The sequence below is a fragment of the Nomascus leucogenys genome, chromosome 22a (genome assembly GCF_006542625.1).
Source record: "Nomascus leucogenys isolate Asia chromosome 22a, Asia_NLE_v1, whole genome shotgun sequence".
NCBI lineage: Eukaryota > Metazoa > Chordata > Mammalia > Primates > Hylobatidae > Nomascus > Nomascus leucogenys.
This window is the reverse complement of record NC_044402.1, coordinates 29,142,553-29,163,946: the sequence shown is the minus strand read 5'-3', so window position 1 is coordinate 29,163,946 and position 21,394 is coordinate 29,142,553. Positions and strand designations below refer to the sequence as shown.

The 21,394-nt window shown below is 47.9% G+C and overlaps 1 protein-coding gene across 1 annotated transcript in view; it reads left to right on the top strand.

Annotated features, from left to right (window-relative positions):
* Nucleotides 1-213: 213 nt before the first annotated feature.
* The window catches only part of ESRRB (estrogen related receptor beta), a 64,258-nt gene continuing 43,077 nt past the window's right edge, over nucleotides 214-21,394 (top strand). The window contains 1 exon segment of the mRNA XM_030804309.1: nucleotides 214-610. Coding sequence (XP_030660169.1) covers nucleotides 214-610 — 397 coding nt within the window.

Here is a 21,394-nt window from a genome sequence, read left to right as displayed (position 1 = left end):
CCTCCTAAGGTTCTGGAGGTAATGCCAGAAACTTGCTCCCAGCTGTGCCGAGGGGAGACCGGTTGACCTTCCCCACCATTGTTTTATCGCACCAAAGCCTTAGCATAGAGCCCTTCCCAGCCACCCTACCTGCGGGGCTGGACCCGCCCGCCACACCCACCGCACCTTGCTGGGGCTGACTTCCCAATTTGTGTCCACAGGCTGCTGAACAGGATGTCGTCGGACGACAGGCACCTGGGCTCCAGCTGCGGCTCCTTCATCAAGACTGAGCCGTCCAGCCCGTCCTCGGGCATCGATGCCCTCAGCCACCACAGCCCCAGTGGCTCGTCCGACGCCAGCGGCGGCTTTGGCCTGGCCCTGGGCACCCACGCCAGCGGTCTGGACTCGCCACCCATGTTTGCAGGCGCCGGGCTGGGAGGCACCCCATGCCGCAAGAGCTACGAGGACTGTGCCAGCGGCATCATGGAGGACTCGGCCATCAAGTGCGAGTACATGCTCAACGCCATCCCCAAGCGCCTGTGCCTCGTGTGCGGGGACATTGCCTCTGGCTACCACTACGGCGTGGCCTCCTGCGAGGCTTGCAAGGCCTTCTTCAAGAGGACCATCCAAGGTGCGTGGTGGGCCTCGTGGAGCCTGGGCGCAGGGTTGGGGGTGGCAGCCCTGCCTGCGGGTCTGACAGAAGCCCTGGGAATTCCCAGAGACTGCCAATTCTGGGCGCTGTTGGAGCGGTACTTCTGTGGGGCGCCTTTTCCCTTGCTCAGGGCTTCTCGTTCGGAGACTGGACAGCTGCAAGGCTGTTGTTGAGATGACATGCGTTCCCCACCCACTCAGTTTCCCCATGCAGAGCCCCAGAAAACCAAAAGAAAATCCACAGGAATGCCAAATCCTGGGTGCTTCTCACTGGTATGGAGTACACTGTCAAATGTGTGTCCCTCAAAAAGTTTATTTTGTGCGGGGGAAAAATATAACATAATTTGCCCTGCAATTCCAGACTTATGGGACATAGAAAGCGTCCCTCACCTTGTTTTTGTCTTACTTATACAAGTAAAACGCCAGACATGGTGACTCATGCCTGTAATCCCAGCACTTTGGGAGGCCAAGGCCAGAGGATAGCTCAAGGCCAGGAGTTGAGACCAGCCTGGACAACACAGTAAGACCCCGTCATTGTTATTATTTTTTTAAATTAATGCATGGCACACACCGCTAGTCCCAGCTACTTGGGAGGCTGAGGAGGGAGGATCATTTGAACCCAAGAGTCTGAGGCTGCAGTGACCTGTGATGGCACCACTGCCCTCCAGCCTGGAAGACAGAGCAAGACTCTGCCTCAAAACAATAATTAATATAATAATATGTGAGTATTTTCTCATTGTAGAAGACTCAGACCTGTTGGAATCAGGACAGGAACTCACCCTGTCTGGATCCCAGTTTGACCTATTTTTTAAGACCTACCTTCCTTCCTTCCTTCCTCCCTTCTTCCCTTCCTCTCTCTCTCTCTCTCTCAACCCATCCTGTCTGGATCCCAGTTTGACCTATCTTTTAAGACCTGTATTTTCTTTCTTTCTTTCTTTCTTTCTTTCTTTCTTTCTTTCTTTCTTTCTTTCTTTCTTTCTTTCTTTCTTTCTTTCCTTCTTTCTTTCTTTCCTTCTTTCTTTCTTTCCTTCCTTCCTTTCTTCCTTCCTCCTTCCTTCCTTCCTCTCTCTCTCTCTTTCTTTCTTTTTCTTTCTCTCTCTCTCTCTCTTTCTTTCTTTCGATGAGAGTCTTGGACCAGGCACACTGGCTCACATCTGTAATCCCAGCACTTTGGGAGGCCAAGGTGGGCCTTGAGGTCAGAAGTTCAAGACTAGCCTGGCCAACATGGTGAAACCCCGTCTCTACTAAAAATACCAAAAAACAAACAAACAAAAAATCAGCCAGGTGTGGTGTCACATGCCTGTAATCTCAGCTACTAGGGAGGCTGAGACAGGAGAATCGCTTGAACCCAGAAGGCGGAGGTTTCAGTGAGCCAAGATTGGGCCACTGCACTCGGACCTGGGTGACAGAGTGAGACTCCATCTCAAAAAGAGAGAGAGATAAGGGTCTTGCTATGTTGCCCAGGCTGGAGTGCAGTGGCTATTCACAGGCACAATTATTGCATACTGCAGCCTTGAATTCCTGGGCTCAAGCCATCCTACCACCTCAGCTTCTCAAGTAGCTAGAATTACAGTGGCTGCCACCACGCCCATAAGCTTTTTTTCAATACATTTACATATCAGCTGAGTCACATTCCAATGGCCATGGGTGGCAGCCTCTTTCTGTGCGTACTAGAGTGAATCACTCTGACAAAGGAGTGCAAGAACCCTGGTGGGTCGCTCTGTAAAGTCACCATGAGGTGAATTGGGGAGAATAAATTGGGGAGAATGGTGGGCCTGCCCCCACAGGGCTGTTATCAAATTCATGGCAGAGAGAGACCGCTGGGACCGCTGGTGCACGTCACCACACGCAGTTAATTTTATTTTTAATAGAGATGGGGTCTCACCATGTTGCCCAGGCTGATCTCGAACACCTGGGCTCATATGATCCACTTGGGCCCACTTTGGCCTCCCAAAGTGCTGGGATTACAGGCCTGAGCCACCATGCCTGGCCGATAGCTGTGACTGTTAATTGCATCAGGCCCTGGGTAGAGCACTTTCATTCAGTTAGTCAAGCATCTGTTGAGCACCTACTAAGCACCAAGCCAGGCTGTAGGTGCTGGTGATAGGACAGACAAAATCCCTACTCATGCAGATCACTGCGATGAGCTGGTGCCATCCCACTGGCACAGAAACTGCAGACCAGACAGGAGAACACCCAGGAACCACCCATCCTGCCCCTGCGTCAGATCCCTCTCCAGGGCCCTGCCTCGCTGTCCCCAGAATGTACCCACCCTATTCATTTCCCTTTTAGAAGAGGCAGGCTAAGCTTCCCCGGGATGATTCTGTTTATTCAACAAATATTTATGTGTTTAAGTTTCTTCAGATGGCAATCTATTTATGAAACCAATTGAGAACATTAGGATTGGATATATTTCCACTTCCACATATGAGCTGAGATGGTGTGGTGCATTGGCTACCACCAGGGCTCCTGGTCAGAGAGTTCCATCGTCCCCTTATAGCTGCACCTTGGGCATGCTGCCTGTTTCTCTCTGTGCTTCAGTTACTTCATCTAAAACGTGAGATATCAGCTGGGCATGGTGGCTCACGCCTGTAATCCCAGCATTTCAGGAAGCCGAGGAGGGTGGATCACTTGGGGTCAGGAGTTCCAGACCAGCCTGGCCAACATGGTGAAACCCTGTGTCTACTAAAAATACAAGAATTAGCCAGGCATGGTGGCAGGTGCCTGTAATCCCAGCTGCTTGGGAGGCTGAGGGAGGAGAATCACTTAAACCCAGGAGGCAGAGGGTGCAGTGAGCCGAGATGGCACCACTGCACTCCAGCCTGGGCAACAGAGCAAAAACCCATCTCAAAAATAAATAAATATATAAAAATTTTAAAAATAAAAATAAAAAGTGAGATATTGTTCCTATGTCATAGAGCTGTTAAGAAGCTTACGTGAGTTAATATATATAAAGCACTTAGAATATTGCCTAGCACCTAGTAAGTGCCAAACAAATGTTTGCGATTATTATTTTCACTTTAACAATATAATTTAAGACATATTATGAAAACAACAGACACATTTATCTTATAGAATAAGCTTTTGTAATCTACATATATTTAAATAAAACAATAATTGTTTTGATCTAACAGGACTCAGATTATTTTAGCTATTTTAGTTATAAATTTCTTTTTTCTTTTCTTTTTCGAGTCTCACTCTGTCACCCAGGCTGGAGTGCAATAGTGTGATCTTGGCTTACCACAACCTCCACCTCCTGGGTTCAAGTGATTCTCCTGCCTCAGCCTCCCAAGTAGCTGGGATTACAGGTGCTGGCCACAGCACCCGGCTAATTTTTTGTGTTTTTAGTAGAGATGTGGTTTCACCATGTTGGCTAGGCTGCTCTCAAACTCCTGACCTCAAGTGATCCACCCGCCTCAGCCTCCCAAAGTGCTGGGATTACAGGCATGAGCCACCGCGCCAGGTCATAAATTGATTTATTTCTTAAATGAGCCCTTTAAAAAAAAAAAAAAGATAAAAAATTCTAGCAGTGCAAAACAGTAGAGCAAGTTTTCCTGAAACCCCAGACCTCAGTTTTCTTAACTATCCAAGAAGGACCCCTTTACCATCTTTGTCAAGCAAATATGTTTTGAGCATCATCTGTATCAGGCACTGTGCTGGCCTCCAGGACATAAAAATGAACGCACCCTGGTCTCTGCCTGCTTTATACACCCTGAGTCTCAGTTTGGGGGAAGGCCCTGGGATCTCTGTATTTGAAAAGCACTGCATGGTGATGCTGTCTCTTGCCTTAGCCAAGAATAAGAACCTCCAGTCTGATGGTTTTTACACAAATCATTAGATATTTGACAAACATAAAATGTTTAAGTCAACTGAAGTTACCGAGATAACATTTTTCTTTCTAAATTGGAAGGCGGTCTTGGAGAGGTTGCCATTATTTTAGACTCTTTGAGGTCAGTTTTTGAAGAATTGCTTGTTAGAAGACAGTCACATTTTCTTCTCACCATGTTGTTCTTAGACGGGCTGGAGAGTTTTGAATCACATTTTTTGAAAGCAGAGGTTAATGTGTGTAAACTCAGAAATCCTATTGCATGCTTGACAGAGGCCCAGGTGTCTGCGAATGTTCTCAGCAAGTCAGGAGGCCACATGAAAGATTTGTAAATAGTCTTAATTACCTGCTACCGTGAATAGGATAATGATCTCTCCGTAGAAGACAAAAGACAAACAGCAGCATTTGTGCAGTTGGAACTGAACTGCTACAGCCTCTTCTCTTTCTACAAGGAGAGTTTCAAGTTCGTAACCAGAAAGAGGTTTATATTCAGGACAGGGAAAAGTAAACTCAAGGCTGACAGACTGCTCTGGTTATTTTATTAACTCTTTGGTTTTGCTCTAACAAAGATTTAGGTTTTGTTGTTGTTGTTTGTTTGTTTTTTTGAGACAGAGTCTTGCTCTGTTGCCCAGGCTGGAGTGCAGCAGTCTCGGCTCACTGCAACCTCCACCTCCCAGCTCAGCTTCCAAGAAGCTGGGATTATAAGCATGCACCAACACGCCCAACTAATTTTTGTATTTTTAGTAGAGACGGGGTTTCGTCATGTTGGCCAGGCTGGTCTCGAACTCCTGACCTCAAGTGATCCTCCCACCTCAGCCTCCCAAAGTGCTGGGATTATAGGCATGAGCCACCACACCCCGCCAGATTTTGTTGTTTCTAAACGTAGCAACTGTAGAAAATCTGGAAAACTAGGAAAAGTACAGAGAGGAGAAAAATGACCCAGAATTGGACAACCACAGAGACAAACTCAGAAGTCAGTGAGTGTTCTTTGAGTCCCTCTCTGAGTAAGGTGCAGAGGGGGAACAGGAGAGAAAGGGACGTGGTTCTGTCCCTAAGAAGCTGGAATCTGTTGTGGTTTTTTTTGTTTTGTTTTTGTAGAGATGAGGCCTTGCTATGTTGCCCAGGCTGATCCCAAACTCCTGGCCTCAAGCAATTCTCCCGCCTCAGCCTCTCAGAGTGCTTGGGATTAGAGGGAGGAGCCACTGCGCCTGGCCCAAGCAGCTGCAATCTACTGCTTAGTGCCCGTGAGTCTACAGGCGTAGCACTGTGCTCCAAACCAGGACATAGTCTCCTAAGCACCTAATTTCAGGCCATTTTTTTAAAAAGTCCTATTATGTGGACAGAGGGCTTAAGTCATGGAATGAGCCATTCACGAGTGCCTGTAAATGCTTGGAAAGCTCTGAAAAGTGGGCCACGTGTGGTGGCTCCTGCCTGTAAATGGCAGCACTTTGGGAGGCTGAGGCAGGAGGATCCCTTGAAGCCAGGAGTTCCAGCCCAACCCAGCCTGTGTAACAAAGCAAGACCCCCATCTCTACAATAAATTTTTAAAAAATTAGCTGGGTTTGGTGGCTCGTGCCTGTAATCCTAGCTTCCTGGGAGGCTGAAGTGGGAGGATTGCTTGAGCCCAGGAGTTTGGAGGCTGCAGTGAGCTATGATCCTGCCACTACACTCCAGCCTGGGCAACAGAGCTGGAGTTTCTTAAAAAAAAAAAAAAAAAAAAAGCGGCCGGGCGCGGTGGCTCACGCCTATAATCCCGGCACTTTGGGAGGCCAAGGCAGGTGGATTACCTAAGATCAGGCATTCAGGACCAGCCTGGCCAACAGGATGAAACCCTGTCTCTACTAAAAAATACAAAAATTAGCCGGGCGTGATGGCGCATGCCTGTAATCCCAGCTACTCAAGAAGCTGAGACAGGAGAATTGCTTGAACCCAGGAGGCAGAGGTTGCAGTGAGATCTTGCCATTGCACTCCAGCCTGGGCAACGAGAGTGAAACTCCATCTCAAAAAAAAAAAGAAAAGAAAAAGAAAAGAAAGAAAGAAAGTAAAGAAAAGCTCTGAAAATCATGTTAATCGTGTTACCTCACACCCTACCTCTTCCTTAGATCACTTCCTTCTGCTCAATCCAATGGTTGTACTAATATGGGAAGAAATTTTGCAGAAACAAAGATGTCATGATAGATTTAGGGAGAAAGACTAAGACCGAGTCATTCCTTCTCCACCAATTTTTTTTTTTTTTTTTTTTTTGAGACAGAGTCTCACTTTGTTGCCCAGGCTGGCGTTCAGTGGAGAGATCCTGGCTCACTGCAATCTCCACCTCCCAGGCTCAAGCAATTCTCCTGCCGTAACCTCCCAAGATAGCTGGGATTACAGGCATGCACCACCACACCCAGCTAATTTTTGTATTTTCAGTAGAGACGGGGTTTCACCATGTTGGCCAGGCTGGTCTCCAACTCTTGATCTCAAGTGATCCACCCACCTCAACCTCCCAAAGTGTTGGGATTACAGGCATGGGCCACTGCGCCCAACCCACCAATCTTTATTGAGCCCTCACTATGTGCTTGGCTGGTAGTACAATGGGGGTGGGAGGGAAGAGGGGGAAGATGGGCAAACTACAGCCTGTAAACCAGCCACCCTTGGTTGTATAAATCAAGTTTTGTTGGAACACAGCCACACCTATTTGTTTGCATATTGTCTGTGGCTGCTTGAGCGTTACAACAGCAGAGCTGAATAGTTGCAATAGAGACGGCCTGATCCACAAAACCTGAAACTCTCCTCTGCACTACATTGAACTAGGGAGATTCAGTCCCCTGGCTCTCAGAGACCTATAATCAGCTCCTGGTAGTGCATGTTAGTGTTTATTCCAACCCTGCCCAATTGTATGCTATGAAAGGGAGGTGTTTGTTTTTTTTTTTTTTTGTCGCTGGGGGCTATGAGGACACTCACTGAGAATAGATGAGCTCATAGTCAGATGAAGGCACCTTCCTGAAGGAACAGAATGGCTCCAAGTCAGAAGAGATAGACCCCAACCTGATTGCATTTACTCGCATATCTAAAGAAAAAAATGCCAATTAACAAGGATTGGCCAGCCCTGGAGGCATAGAAAAAACAGACATACTTAGGCAAAGCCACCGCTCCTAGAAAAGGGAGTCTTAGCCTAGGGACAGCCTGATGTGATTAAACATTCCGTTTATCTGATTAATATCTTTCTGGTTAGGATCTAGTTCCCCTGCAGGTCTTCTGCAAGGAGTGAATTTGCAGGTCAGGCAGACAGATCAATTTCTCCTTGTATGTGTGCTCTCTTTGCACCGCATCCCTGAGCTTATACATCAGGTTCCTGAATTTAGGCAATAGGAGTGCATATGAGAGATGGAGCCGCTTTCTGTGGCTGGAAAAGTCAGCTGCTTCTGGGACTTAGGGCTAAATGACACTGACTCCACCGTAATGAAAACCTTTGTAATAACCTTGACCCTGTCACCCTGTGTCTCTCTCAGCAATGACTCTGCCCCGTTTTATTGAGAAAGTAGAACTCCCTCAGCTTCCTGCCGCCAAACTGATGCACTCTCTTCCATGTCTGCAGCTGATTCCGTTCACTGATTCCGCAGCTATTTCTTGCAACTCACTCGCTGCTGGAAGAGATGTCTCCTACCCCAGGCTCAGCTCTTCTCTGGCTTTGAATCCTACCTCTTTCCCTCCTCCTGAGACCCTCTCGCCTATTACCTCCTCTCCTTTGTCTTCCCCTGCTCATTTTCTAAAGTTTCCTTCCTTCCTTCCTTCCTTCCTTCCTTCCATTAGCATTCAACTATCTCTAGCATCTCCAATCTTGTAAAATATATATCTCCTCTACCTTCAGCTTCCTGGTTCTTCCTCTTTTCCTCCTCTCAGTTCTTGACCCAGCTTCTGTGCCCAGCATCTTCCTTCTCATATCCATGGCTTCAGTTGTCTCAAATCAGGATGAAGGCTAATTCCATAGGTCTTGCTGTCATCCTCTTCCCCAAGCTCCATTCCTTTCATACCTAATGAACATTTCCACTTGGATGTCCCAGAAGCACCCCAGTTGCACGAAGTCTTAAACAGAAGCGGTTTTCCTTCCATCACCATTTCTCCTTGTGTTCCCAATACAGTGCCTGCATCAGCCCTCCATGTTCAAGCCAGACACCTGGGTCTTACCTTTAACTCCGCTTCCAGTCCCAGTGCCCACCGCCCCCCCACCCCCCACCCCAAACTAACATCCCAGTGGCCAAGTCCTGTTCATTCTCCCTCCTTCAGATCACTTGACCCAGCAGCTTGTCTTCCTTCCCCTGCTTCAGCGCAGGCCACCACTGACTCCCACCGCTTCCTACCTGTTCTCCCTGCCGCCAGGCTTGGCCGTTCCCAGCCTGAACACACACCTGACCATGTCTCCCTTCTTTCTTGTGGGGAGAATTGAAGCTCCAGAACATGGCCGAGGACGCCCTCTGGGATTGCCCCACGTCTCATGCCACTCTCTTTTGCATGCTGTGGTCACCCTGATTGCTCTGTTTTCTAGTTCCCAGATTTTATTCCATGCTTTCAATTTCTAGACTTTGCATATACTCTTCTCTCTGTTGCACCTACTCCCAATCTCTACTCCCAGCTTGTGTCCCTCAGGTCTCCAGTTAGTGGGCATTTCCTCCAAGAAGCCTTCTCTGATTCTCTCCTCTCATTCCTCCTGGATGCCCTGAAAAGACTCACCCATCATGCCACTCTTATCCCACTGTATGGTTATTGCCATTTTTTTTGTCTGATACCCCAAGAAGATTGCAAGCTCCTAAGGCACAGGGTTACATTTACTTACTTTTTTTTTTTTTTTTTTTTTGAGACCGAGTCTCCCTCTTGTTGCCCAGGCTGGAGTGCAATGACGCAATCTCGGCTCACTGCAACCTCCGCCTCCCAGGTCCAAGTGATTCTTCTGCCTCAACCTCCCAGATAGCTGGGATTACAGGCGCCCACCACCATGCCTGGCTAATTTTGTATTTTTTTTTTAGTAGAGACAGGTTTTCACCATGTTGGCCAGGCTGCTCTCAAACTCCTGGTCTCAAGTGATCTGCCAGCCTCATCCTCCCAAAGTGCTGGGATTACAGACGTGAGCCACCGCTCCCAGCCCACATTTACTTTGATTTTCACTTAACCCCATGTCCTCTCACAGTACCTGGCAAGTAGGAGGTTCTCAGTCTGTCCGAATGCAATGCAATCCCCAAACAAAGTGATCTCCCATTTCCCAGGGAGGACAAACTGAAAAAGTTGGGCCAGTTTGCATATGTGTAAACTTTAAGGGATCTAGGTAAAATAGTCAGATGTCTGCTTATAACAATATATTATTTAGTTACACTTGTATATTTTAAATTACCTTATGTAAAGCAATATATTATTTTTGAAAAGTTGTTTTTCTACACATATTTTGTGAAGGAAGGCTTATCAAATGAATCTTTGATACAAATGTCTTTGTTTTTTTCTCTGGAGTTTTTTGAGTCATTTAACAGTGTTTCAGTGTGCTGCCTTCATTTCCATCAGTTAATTGAAATTTTATGAGAATGTATGTGCTGCTATCCCTACATTTTTTTTTTTATTTTAAGCCATAAGTATACGTCCTACACCGTAAGGGGAGTTCTTTTTTTATTTGTGTTGACTTATGATCAGGATATCTACAATGTATCAGGTACATACTGCTTTTGACACCCAACACTTGTAAGATTATTTTCCTGGGAATAACTAAATTTGTGTTAAATTTCTTTACTCCCAGGCCAGGCATGGTGGCTCATGCCTGTAATCCCAGCATTTTGGGAGGCCGAGGTGGGTGGATCACTTGAGGCCAGGAGCTGGCCAACATGGCGAAACCCCATCTTTACTAAAAATACAAAACTTAGCTTGGCATGGTGGTGCATGCCTGTAATGCCAGCTACTTGGGAGGCTGAGGTACAAGAATTGTTTGAACCTGGGAGGCGGAAGTTGCAGTGAGGCAAGATCACACACTGCACTCCAGCCTGGGTGACGGAGCAAGACTCAGTCTCAAAAAAAAAGAAGAAAAAATTTTTATTTTTATTTACTCCCTTTGTTAGTGATTCACTCAGGCAAGTAGCATTGATTGAGGTCTTCTTAGGGCCATGTGTCTTCCCAAATTGTAGATTGTTGTTCAGTAGAAAGTGATTGACTTAAGAGCACCTCTGATGTGAGAACTTGTAAAGACTCAAATCATAAGCAATTTTCTCTTTTTTCTTTTTTTTTTTTTCTTTTTGGTTCTTGGGACAAGGTCTTGCTCTGTTGCCTAGGCTCAGCGCAGAGACATGATCATGGCTTACTGCAGCCTCAAACTCCTGGGCTCCTGCCTCAGCCTTCTGAGGAGCTGGGATTACAGGCATGCACCACCATGCCCAGCTAATTTATTTAAAAAAAAAAATTGTAAAGCGAAGTCTCTCTATGTTGCCTACACTGGTCTCGAACTCCTGGGCACAAGCAGTCCTATGGCCCCCACCCTAGTGGGCTTGCATTGTAAGGGGGAAAGTTGACAATAAATATGATAAATAATGAACATGGTGACAGACTGAGACAGGTGTTATGAAGGAGAAAAAACAATGATGAGACGAGAGAGTGATTGAGAAAGGGGGGTCTCATTTAGAAGGAGGATTAGGGGAGGTTGTGCTAATTACGTGACTTTTAAAGGAAGCCGAAGCTTATCAAGGAATCCTGGGACCAGCGTTCCAGGCAGAGGAAAAAGCCAGTGTGTTTCAGGACAACAGGAGGGCCAGCATGGCTAGTGTCAGTGAGCAAAGGCAAAGTGGAAGGGGCTGGAGAGGATGGGCAAAGTCTAGGGGCCATGGTGAGGGGTGCACTTGGATTTTTTTCTAGGTAGAGTAGCAGCCATTGACTAACATATGATACATGGCCATGAGGGGCTGTGCAATTAGGTAAAGCCAGTCTGCACTCCTCCTTGAGTTCCCAGGGTAGATGGCCAACTTCACACAGGCCACTGGGAGTCCTTTGAGCAATTCCTGGGTCTGTAACTTAAAACAAGAAGGAACAAGTAAGAAAGAGGCCTGGCACAGTGCTTCCTCCATTCACCTGGGGCCCAGATGCAGGCTTGGAAGAAAACTCCCCTAAGAGAGGGGAAGGGGGGTGATTGATGGGTTATTCCACCTTGGGTCGCCTCCAGGTCTTTTGTCCTGGAGAATGCAGCTGGCGGATCTGGATCCCAGATCCCGGGAGACACAAGACAGGGGTGCAGAGACAAGGGCAGGAGTGGGCAGGAGTCAGGGACTAGGTGCTGGTCCCGGCCCAGTCACTAGCCAACTGGCTGACCTTGGGCAAGCAAGGACTGAGTTCCTCTGGCCTCAGTTTCCTCATCTATACAAGAAGAGTCCATTAAACCCACAAAATGTTAGCTATCTGCAGGGCACTGGCAAATGACAGAACAAATCACAATTCCTCTTTTTGGAGACACAGCCAGGATGCAAGTCAGAATGTGGTCAGCCTGTGACTTAGGTGACACATAGAGTCCAGAGAAGGTTCATACCTTCTGGAGGGCAGGGAGGGCTTCCTGGAAGAAGGGATACTTTCTCAGAAGTGGAAGGTAAACACGCTTGGCAGCAAGAGAGGAGGGGGCTCAGTGGTGGATGATGGGCTGGGAAAACAGCATGGGACTGGACTGCACTGGGCTTCACAGGTCATGGTAAGGAACAGTAAGTAAGGAGTCATATTGAAGATCTGAGGGCTATTTAACCAGGCTTAGAATCTCAGCTTCACAATTTCTTAGTTGTATCACCTTGGGCAAGTGACTTAGCTTTTCTGAGCCTTAATGTCCGTATCAGAAAATGTGAATAGTTCCTGCCCCTACAGTGTTATTGCAAAAATGAAATGAGACATGCATGTGAGGGTGTAACTGAGTGCCTGGCATATGAAATAAATAGTATTTGTTTTGTTAGTTATGCTTGGCAATGGGAAGTCATTGAAGACTTCTGAGCAGGGAATTAATTAATCAGATCTCCTTTCAGCAAGATAATTCAGGCAACAATTGGAACGATGATGTGGAAGCAGGAGAGGCTAGGGACTGGGAGCCCAGTAAGGAAGCAATTTTATTTTATTTATTTATTTTTGAGACAGAGTCTTGCTATGTTGCCCAGGCTGGAATGCAGTGGTGCAATCTCGGTTCACTGCAGATTCTCCTGGGTTCAAGCGATTCTCCTGCCTCAGCCTCCCCAGCAGCTGGGATTACAGGTGTGCGCCACCACGCCCAGCTAATTTTTTTTTTTTTTTTGTATTTTTAGTAGAGACAGAGTTTCACTGTGTTGGCCAGGCTGATCTTGAACTCCTGACCTCATGACCCTCCTGCCTTGGCCTCCCAAAGTGCAGGGATTACAGGCGTGAGCCACTGCGCCCAGCAGGAAGCAATTTTTTTTTTTTCCCGAGATGGAGTCTCACCCTGTCACCCAGGCTGGAGTGCGATGTCATGGTCTTGGGTCACTGCAACCTCCGCCTCCTGGTTCAAGTGATTCTCATGCCTCAGCCTCCCAAGTAGCTGGCACTACAGGTGCATGCCACCACACCTGGCTAATTTTTGTATTTTAAGTACAAAGGGGGATTCACTCTGTTGGCCAGGCTGGTCTTAAACTCCTGACCTCATGATTCGCCTGCCTTGGCCTCCCAAAGTGCTGAGATTACAGGTGTGAACCACGGCCTCTAGCCACAGGAAGCAATTTTAACAGTGCAGTTAGGGCTGTCCAAACCAAGATCGGGGCAAAAGGGCTAGAAGGAGAAGTTAGGCTTGAGGAACTTTCAAAAGTGGATTCAGGCCGGGCATGGTGGCTCACGCCTATAATCCCAGCACTTTGGGAGGCCTAGGCGGGCGGATCACTTGAGGTCAGGAGTTTGAGACCAGCCTGACCAACATGGTGAAACCCTGTCTATACTAAAAATACAAAAATTAGCCAGGCGTGGCGGCACACACCTATAATCCCAGCTGCTTGGGAGGCTGAGGCTGGAGAATCGCTGGAACCTGGGAGGCAGAGGTTGTAGTGAGCCGAGATCGGGCCATTGCACTCCAGCCTAGGCAACAGAGTGAGACTGTGTCTCCAAAAAAAAAGGTGGATTCAGTATTAAAAGGATAGTGACTGGATTGTGGATGCTAAGGGAAGGAGGACTCTTAGATTTCTAATTTAGGCTACTAGGGAGATGGCAAGGCCATTGGGGGAAAACATAAATACCCAGAAGGAACAATTTCATCAGCTGGGGGAGTCAGGGTGGGAAGGAGCATGAGATAATGGATAAAGTTTTGGACATACTGAGTTTGATCAGTTCACAGAGACCCTGGAGAGTTTGGAATTACAGCCCAGAAGCAAAATCTTGAGTGGGGTTTTAAGTCTAAGGAGATCCTCTAAGGCTGTGGTTCTCAAAGTGTGGCCCTCAGGCCAGCAGCAAAGGCTACACCTGGGAGCTTGTTAGAAATGCAAATTTTGGGCCCCACGCCAGACCTACTGAATCTGAGACTGGGGGACAAGGCCCAGCAATCTGATTTAGCCCTTCAGGTGAGCTTCATTCAAGCTCAAATTTGAGAACTGGTGTTCTAGAGAAAGCTCTTTAGAAGGAGAAGGGTTGAGGGACCCTGCTGAACAGAAGGAGCATAGGAGGGGCCTTGAAAGGAGATTGAGGAGTGCCATATTTCATCAGTTCTAAGACGCACATTTTCTCCAAATCACATCTCTGAATTGGGCTGCCTGTCACAGTTACCACTGACCAGGTGACAGCCGTTCCCTGGTTGTCACTGCACTCAAATGCACCTCAAAAGTTGCAGAGTAGGGGCCAGTGGCCTGAGACAACAGTGAACACTTTCTTAACAAAGCCCTTGATAGTAGAGAGGATGAGTCTGTGAAAAAAACATGAAAACAATGACTGATCAAAAATGATTCAGAAGAGTTACACTCTGAGATGTTTTAGCAATATTTTAACCGATCTGTTTTTCTTGTGTTTTCTCTTATGTATGTGTAAGAAGGCTATGGGATCCACTCAAATCTGAAAAAAAAAGCTCTTTTTTTTTTTTTTTTTTTTAAGACTGGGTCTCGCTCTGTCACCCAGGCTGAAGTGCAATGGCACAATCTCGGCTCACTGCTGCCTCAACCTCCTTTCAACCTCCCTGGGCTCAAGTGATCCTCCCACCTTGAGCCTCCAAAGTAGCTGGTACCACAGGGGCATGCCACCACGCTCGGCTAATTTTTTGTATTTTTGGTAGAGATGGGGTTTCACCATGTTGTCCAGGCTGGTCTTGAACACCTGGGCTCAAGTGATCCACCAGCCGTGGCCTCCCAAAGTGCTGGGATTACAGGCGTGAGCCTAATCGGTGGATTCTTTTTTCTTTCTTGACTGATGCATAAAATAATGGTGCATCTTACCATTGAAAGCATCTTAGTTCATTACAAACCAGGCGACTAAAAAAACAAAAGAAAGCAAGCACTCCAGAGTTGATGAAATACACATAGAAATAGTCAGATGTTGCAAGAGTCCCTGCAGAGAGAAGGGAGATGAAATCTAACAAAATAGTCTGTTTTAAGAGGGTGGTCGGCCGGGCGCGGTGGCTCACGCTTGTAATCCCAGCACTTTGGGAGGCCGAGGTGGGTGGATCACGAGATCAGGAGATCGAGACCACGGTGAAACCCCGTCTCTACTAAAAATACAAAAAAATTAGCTGGGCGTGGTGGCGGGCGCCTGTAGTCCCAGCTACTCGGAGAGGCTGAGGCAGGAGAATGGCGTGAACCCAGGAGGCGGAGCTTGCAGTGAGCCGAGATTGCGCCACTGCACTCCAGCCTGGGCGACAGAGCAAGACTCCGTCTCAAAAAAAAAAAAAAAAAAAAAAAAGAGGGTGGCAATGGGCGTCTGCTGCTTCAGGAAGGACCAGGAGGAGAAAGACCAAGAGGAGACAATTGCATTTGGTAGCTGAAAGGTCACTGTTGTGGAATTCTAGGATTCTCTGGGTGGGGGCTCTTGCTTTCAATTCATTTGCATTCATTATCTACTCAACAGATATTAATCAGTTTCCAGGATTGAGATACTGTACTTGGGATAGATACAGAAATGAAAAACATAATAATCTCCATTCCCAAAAAGCATGCAGTTCAGAAGGGAGGTCCACAGGTACACCTGTGATTATGAAACACTAAGGTACCTGCTTTGAGTGTGGGGATGGGGTCGTGGGGAGAAAACAGGCGAGCCTATCTGGGGCAGAAGGGAAGAAAGTGTCACCAAGGAGGCCACGTGAGAGCTGTGGCTCCAAGGATGTGGAGGAGCTGGCCAGGAGGAGCAAATGAGAAGTTTCAGGTAGAGGGAGGCATGGGAGGGCTGGGGGCTCCATGAGATCCATGAACTATTATACTTACTGACAGTTCAGGTCTGCTGGAGCCTACAAACTGGAGGCCTCAGTGAGAGGGGATTAGGGTGGACAAGTTGGAAATGGTCAGATCATAAAGGGCCCGGTAGGCTTTGCCCTGGAGGTTAGATTTTGTTCTCTACTCTGGGGGGCAAGAGTTGGAGAATTTCTTAAATTTATACTTTAAATTTATTTCTAATTCTTTTCAAAATAAGGTATACAAATAGTTTAAAGAGTATAAAAGAAACATAACTTTTAGGTCAGGCACAGTGGCTCACGCCTGTAATCCCAGCAATTTGGGAGGCCGAGGCAGGCAGATCACCAGGAGTTCAAGACCAGCCTGGCCAACGTGGTGAAACCCTGTCTCTACTAAAAATACAAAAATTAGCCAGGTGTGGTGGCGGGTGCCTGTAATCCCAGCTACTTGGGAGGCTGAGGCAGGAGAATCGCTTGAACCTGGGAGGCGGAGGCTGCAGTGAGCCGAGATCGTGCCACTGTCCTCCAGCCTGGGTGACAGAGCGAGACTTAGTCTCAAAAAAAAAAAAAGATGTTTTATAATGAAGGATCACAGTCACTGGCCCTACACATTCTCCTCCCACTCCATTTCAGAGTTAACCATTTTAAAAAAAACTCTCTTCTATCATGTAGTAATATTGTGATTTTATAGCTATATTTGCTGACAGCAATTTTTACCTTCTTTCTTGACTTTCTGTTATGGAAGATGAGTTAGCTCCAATTACACAACCCATCTCAACACACACAAACACACGATCATCCCACTGTCCCAATATGGTTATATCACAAAATTGTCTATTTTGCCTGTTGCCATTTCCTTCTTGACATGTCCTTGACTTTTCTCGTGGGTTGTATTCCCTGTTTTCTGGATCCTACCTCTTCCTCTTTTTTTGGTTCACTCCTTCTTTAGAGAAAGCACGTAGTTCATGGGCATCCTCAAAAGGTACAGGAGAGGTAAAATCGGCAATAACTTATATATGTGGAAATGCCTCTATTCCATCCTCCAACCTTCACATTAGATTCATGTTTTGGCTTGGTACAGAATTCTAGTTGAAAATAATTGTCCTCAGCTGGGTGCAGTGGCTCACGCCTGTAATCCTAGCACTTTGGGAAGCTGAGGCAGGTGGATCACCTGAAGTCGGGAGTTCGAGACCAGCCTGACCAACCTGGAGAAATCCTGTCTCTACTAAAAATACAAAATTAGCTGGGCTTGGTGGTGCACGCCTGTAATCCCAGCTACTCAAGAGGCTGAGGCAGGAGGATCGCTTGAACCCAGGATGCAGAGGTTGCAGTGAGCCGAGATCATACCACTGCACTCCAGCCTGGGCAACAAGAGCAAAACTCTATCACAGAAAAGAGAAAGAAAGAAAAGAAAGAAAGAAAAAGAAAGAAGGAAAGAAAGAAAGGGAATAAAGGGAAGGAAGGAAGGAAGGAAGGACGAAAGAAAGAAAGAAAGAAGAAAGGGAAGAAAGGGAGGGAAGGAAGGAAGGAAGAAAGAAAGAAAGAAGAAAGGAAAGAGAAAGAAAGAAAGAAAGAAAGAAGAAAGAAAGAAAGAAAGAAAGAAAGGAAAAGAATTGTCCCTCAGAATTTGGACACCATTGCTGCTTTGTCTTCTAGCTCCTGTTGCTGCTGTATCTTGAGTCTTCAATGCCTGACACTTTCTGAGGTTCTGCAGTGTGGCTAGCTTCTTTCTTATCTGGATCCCTTGCTTTAGCTACCTAGCTTTCTACTTTCCTCATTCTCTGAGACAGTTCCCATTCCTGTCCTGCCAGTTATTGGAGTTTTGGGATGACGCATAGACAGGTGTGCTCTATGTGCCATGATGAGCCAGAGAACCAATAAACTTGTCTGGGAAAGTTATTAACTGACCTCCAGGGGGCAGTGTGGAGGATAGATTGGAAAGGGAAATGGAGACAGGCTAGTGCAGGACGATGGTCGCAAGGGGTGATGAGTGTGGAACTAGGACTCTTGCAGAAGGGAGGGAGGGAGGAGGTATCAGGAAGTAGGATGGAAAGGATCTTAGGGGTAGATATGGAAAAATCTAGGAGGCCCCTTCATTTCTGACAGGCTGCAGATGGCTAGTCGTCCCTTTGATGAGACAAGGGATACAGTAAGAGGAACAGGTTGGATGAGGATGAGTTCGGTTTGAGAAAGGAGAGGGCCCAGGGGACCTCCAGGTGGACACATCAGCAGGCAGATGGCTATAAGGGCATGAGCACTGGCTGCAGATCATTGCAGTGGAAGCCAGTGGCATGAATGAGATCATCCAGCTCATGGGTGAGGGGGAGGATCAGGAGAGCAGAGGGCCCTGGGCAACACAGAGATGAAAGGGATTGTCCCTGTCTCCAGGGGTGAGTAAATAAGGGAGTGGAACTGAGTGGCCATCACCCCAGCCCTTTCACACCAGCTGCATAGAGTGGTACCATTTGAGCTCTGTCATTAGCCAGCAGCCTCTGAGCCCACAGGTCCCCGAGAGCTATTTGTCCGAGCTTAGCAACCCCCTTCCTGAGCCTGCGGCAGGGCTGCCCTGCTCCCTGCAGCTGTTCATGAACAGCTGATGGGGATGCCCCTGGGATTCCCTTCTCTCCTGGAAGCACAGGATCAAAGAGAGCTGATGGTGGTGGTTACCCCTCTGCCTTAAGGTCACGGAGAAGTCCAGGTCGGGTTCTACCAGTGCCTGCCTCCCTTCCACAGGCGCCGGCAGCATCCACTCTGAGGTCTAGGGACTGGAGGCAGACCCTAATGTTCTCAAATATCAGAGTTGGTGGCTAGCCTCGGATCTAACACCTAGAAAAGACTTACCCTGGAATCCTTTGGTTGCATCTACCCTGTAAGACAATCTTGTCCAACCTGTGGCCCAGGATGGCTTTGAATGCGGCCCAACACAAATTCATAGACTTTCTTCTAACAGGATGAGTTTTTTTTTCTCAGCAGTTATCGTTAGTATATTTTATGCATGGCCCAAGACAATTCTTCTTCAATGTGGCCCAGGGAAGCCAAAAGATTGGACACTCCTACTGTAAGATCTGCCTGAATATAAAAATAAGCAGAGCAGCCGTGCTGGCCTGTTTGCCGGTGCCTGCACTTCACTAAGACCTTCGTATGCTTTCTGTCACTGAATCTGGGGAACTTTTATTTTTTATGTATTTATTTTTGAGACAGAATCTTGCTCTGTCACCCAGGTTGGAGTGCAGTGGCATGATCTCTGCAACCTCTGCCTCCTGGATTTAAGTGATTCTCCTGCCTCAGCCTTCCAAATAGCTAGGATTACAGATGCCCACCACCACGCCTGGCTAATTTTTTTATATTTTTGGTAGAGACAGGGCTTCACCATATTGGCCAGACTGGTCTCAAACCCCTGACCTCAAGTGATCCTCCTGCCTCGGCCACCCAAAGTGATGGGATTAGAAATGTGAGCCACTGCGCCTGGCCTGAATCTGGGGAACTTTTAGATAAGAACTTTATGAGATGGGGGCTGTACCCATTTTACAGATTAGGAGACTGAGGCTCAGAGAAGTTAGGTGCTGTGTCCAAAGTGGAGTCTGCACCTGTCTATACTGAATACACTCCGAGGTTAGAACCTGGAATTTATGCTAACCATTGACTATGTCCCTGTCCTGAGAGAACTCATCCCCAAAGCTGCCACACCTCAGCTGCACGTGTGTGTGTGCTGCCAATGTCCTATCCCTGTTCCTACACGCTCCTAGGCCCGCCTCAAGAGACCACAGGAATTCTGATGAATTAATCTCATCACTTTATCGAGGAGGCACTTAAAAAAATTACAAAGCAAGGCCGCCAGCCTGGCTTTGCTGGCAGCTAGCCGCTGGGGCCATAAAATAAATTGAAAGGAACCAAAATAAATAAATAATTAGGTCTCTCTCTCTGACACACACACACACACACACACACACACACACACACACACACACACACACACGCAGGCCGACCCCTAAAGGGTGAAGAGCCTGATTGGGGACTTGCTGTTAGCGCTTGGCCTCTTGTCGTGGGAGAGCACCAGTGCCAGCTCTGCACACACACTTCCTGACCCCTTGCTCTGAGCAGCAGCCTATAGCCTATCCTTCCTCAAAAGGTGACAGGTTGGCTGAGCAGCTGAGAGCAAAGCATGGGAAAAGTGAAGAGTGTGCAAAGGGTGTCCCAGGCAGCTGGAGATGTGAAGCCCATGGAGAGCCCTGTGAGCTCACTGCACAGTGGCTCAGAGCAGGCTGGAGCTGACAGGCTGGGTCCCAGTCCTTGCTGTCCCATACCCTGGATTCTGTTCACCTTCTCACCTTCTCCTTTTTTTTTTTTTTTTTTTTTTTTTGAGACAGAGTCTCACTCTGTCACCCAGGCTGGAGTGCAGTGGCACAATCTCGGCTCACTGCAACCTCTGGCTCCTGGGTTCAAGCAATCCTTCTGCCTCAGCCTCCCGAGTAGCTGGGACTACAGGTGTGCACCACCACACCTGGCTAAGTTTTGTATTGTTAGTAGAGATGGGGTTTCACCATATTGGCTGGGCTGGTCTTGAACTCCTGACCTCAGATGATCTGACTGCCTGGGCCTCCCAAAGTGCTGGGATTACAGGCGTGAGCCACCACACCCGGCCCCTCTATCTTACGGATGAGAAAAATCTGTTTACCTCCGGGGTTGCTGGGAACATGAAATCCTCAGGATCTCTACAGCAGAGCTGTGGCTGCTCCCTGACAAGTACTGGCCAGTGTGAGCCCCCCATGTGTGCGCATTGAGCAGCTGGGTGTCCCAGGCAGTGGGACTAGAGAGGAGCTGGAGTAGATGGAGGAGGCAGAGAGATACAACACAGGGGACATTAATGGGTTATCAGCACGGAGAAGGAGCGCCTCCCCATGTGGGACCTGGAGAAACAGAGGGTGGAGGGAGCATAGAGAGTCTGTTCTAAGCTGCAAAGCAAAGGCCTGGCGGCCTAGGAGACCATGGAGTTCCAGAAAGTGACAGTTATGCAGAGCGAATGGAGGAAATCAGCACTGCTGAGGCTGCAGAGAGAGGGTGGGCCTGGGTGGGGATGGGCCAAATCCTCCAGCGCCTTCTAAGCCAAGATAAAGGCTTGAATGAATAAGCTTTCATATGTGTTTTCCTCCTTTCTGTTTGTCTTTTGAATTTTACTGGGCTTACATGAATATTGAAATTATTCCCCAAGAAACCACCCAAGCCACAAAGCTCTAAGAAATAGAGCTAGACAAAAGCAGGGAGGGATACACAGGATCTTCATCCCTTCCCCTTCCCATCACCTCCCATCCTCCAGCACAGAGCATGACCTCCAGCTCCCTCCCTGCAAGAAATGGGATGGGGAAAAAGGTGGTGCCTGCTGGACTTGAGAGAGGGAGGGGGAGAGGGAGAGAGGGAGAGGGGGAGAGAGGGAGAGAGGGAGAGGGGGAGAGAGGGAGAGAGGGAGGGGGAGAGAGGGAGGGGGAGAGAGGGAGAGGGAGGGGGAGAGAGGGAGGGGGGAGAGAGGGAGGGGGGAGAGAGGGAGGGGGAGAGAGGGAGGGGGGAGAGGGGGGGGAGAGAGGGAGGGGGAGAGGGGGAGA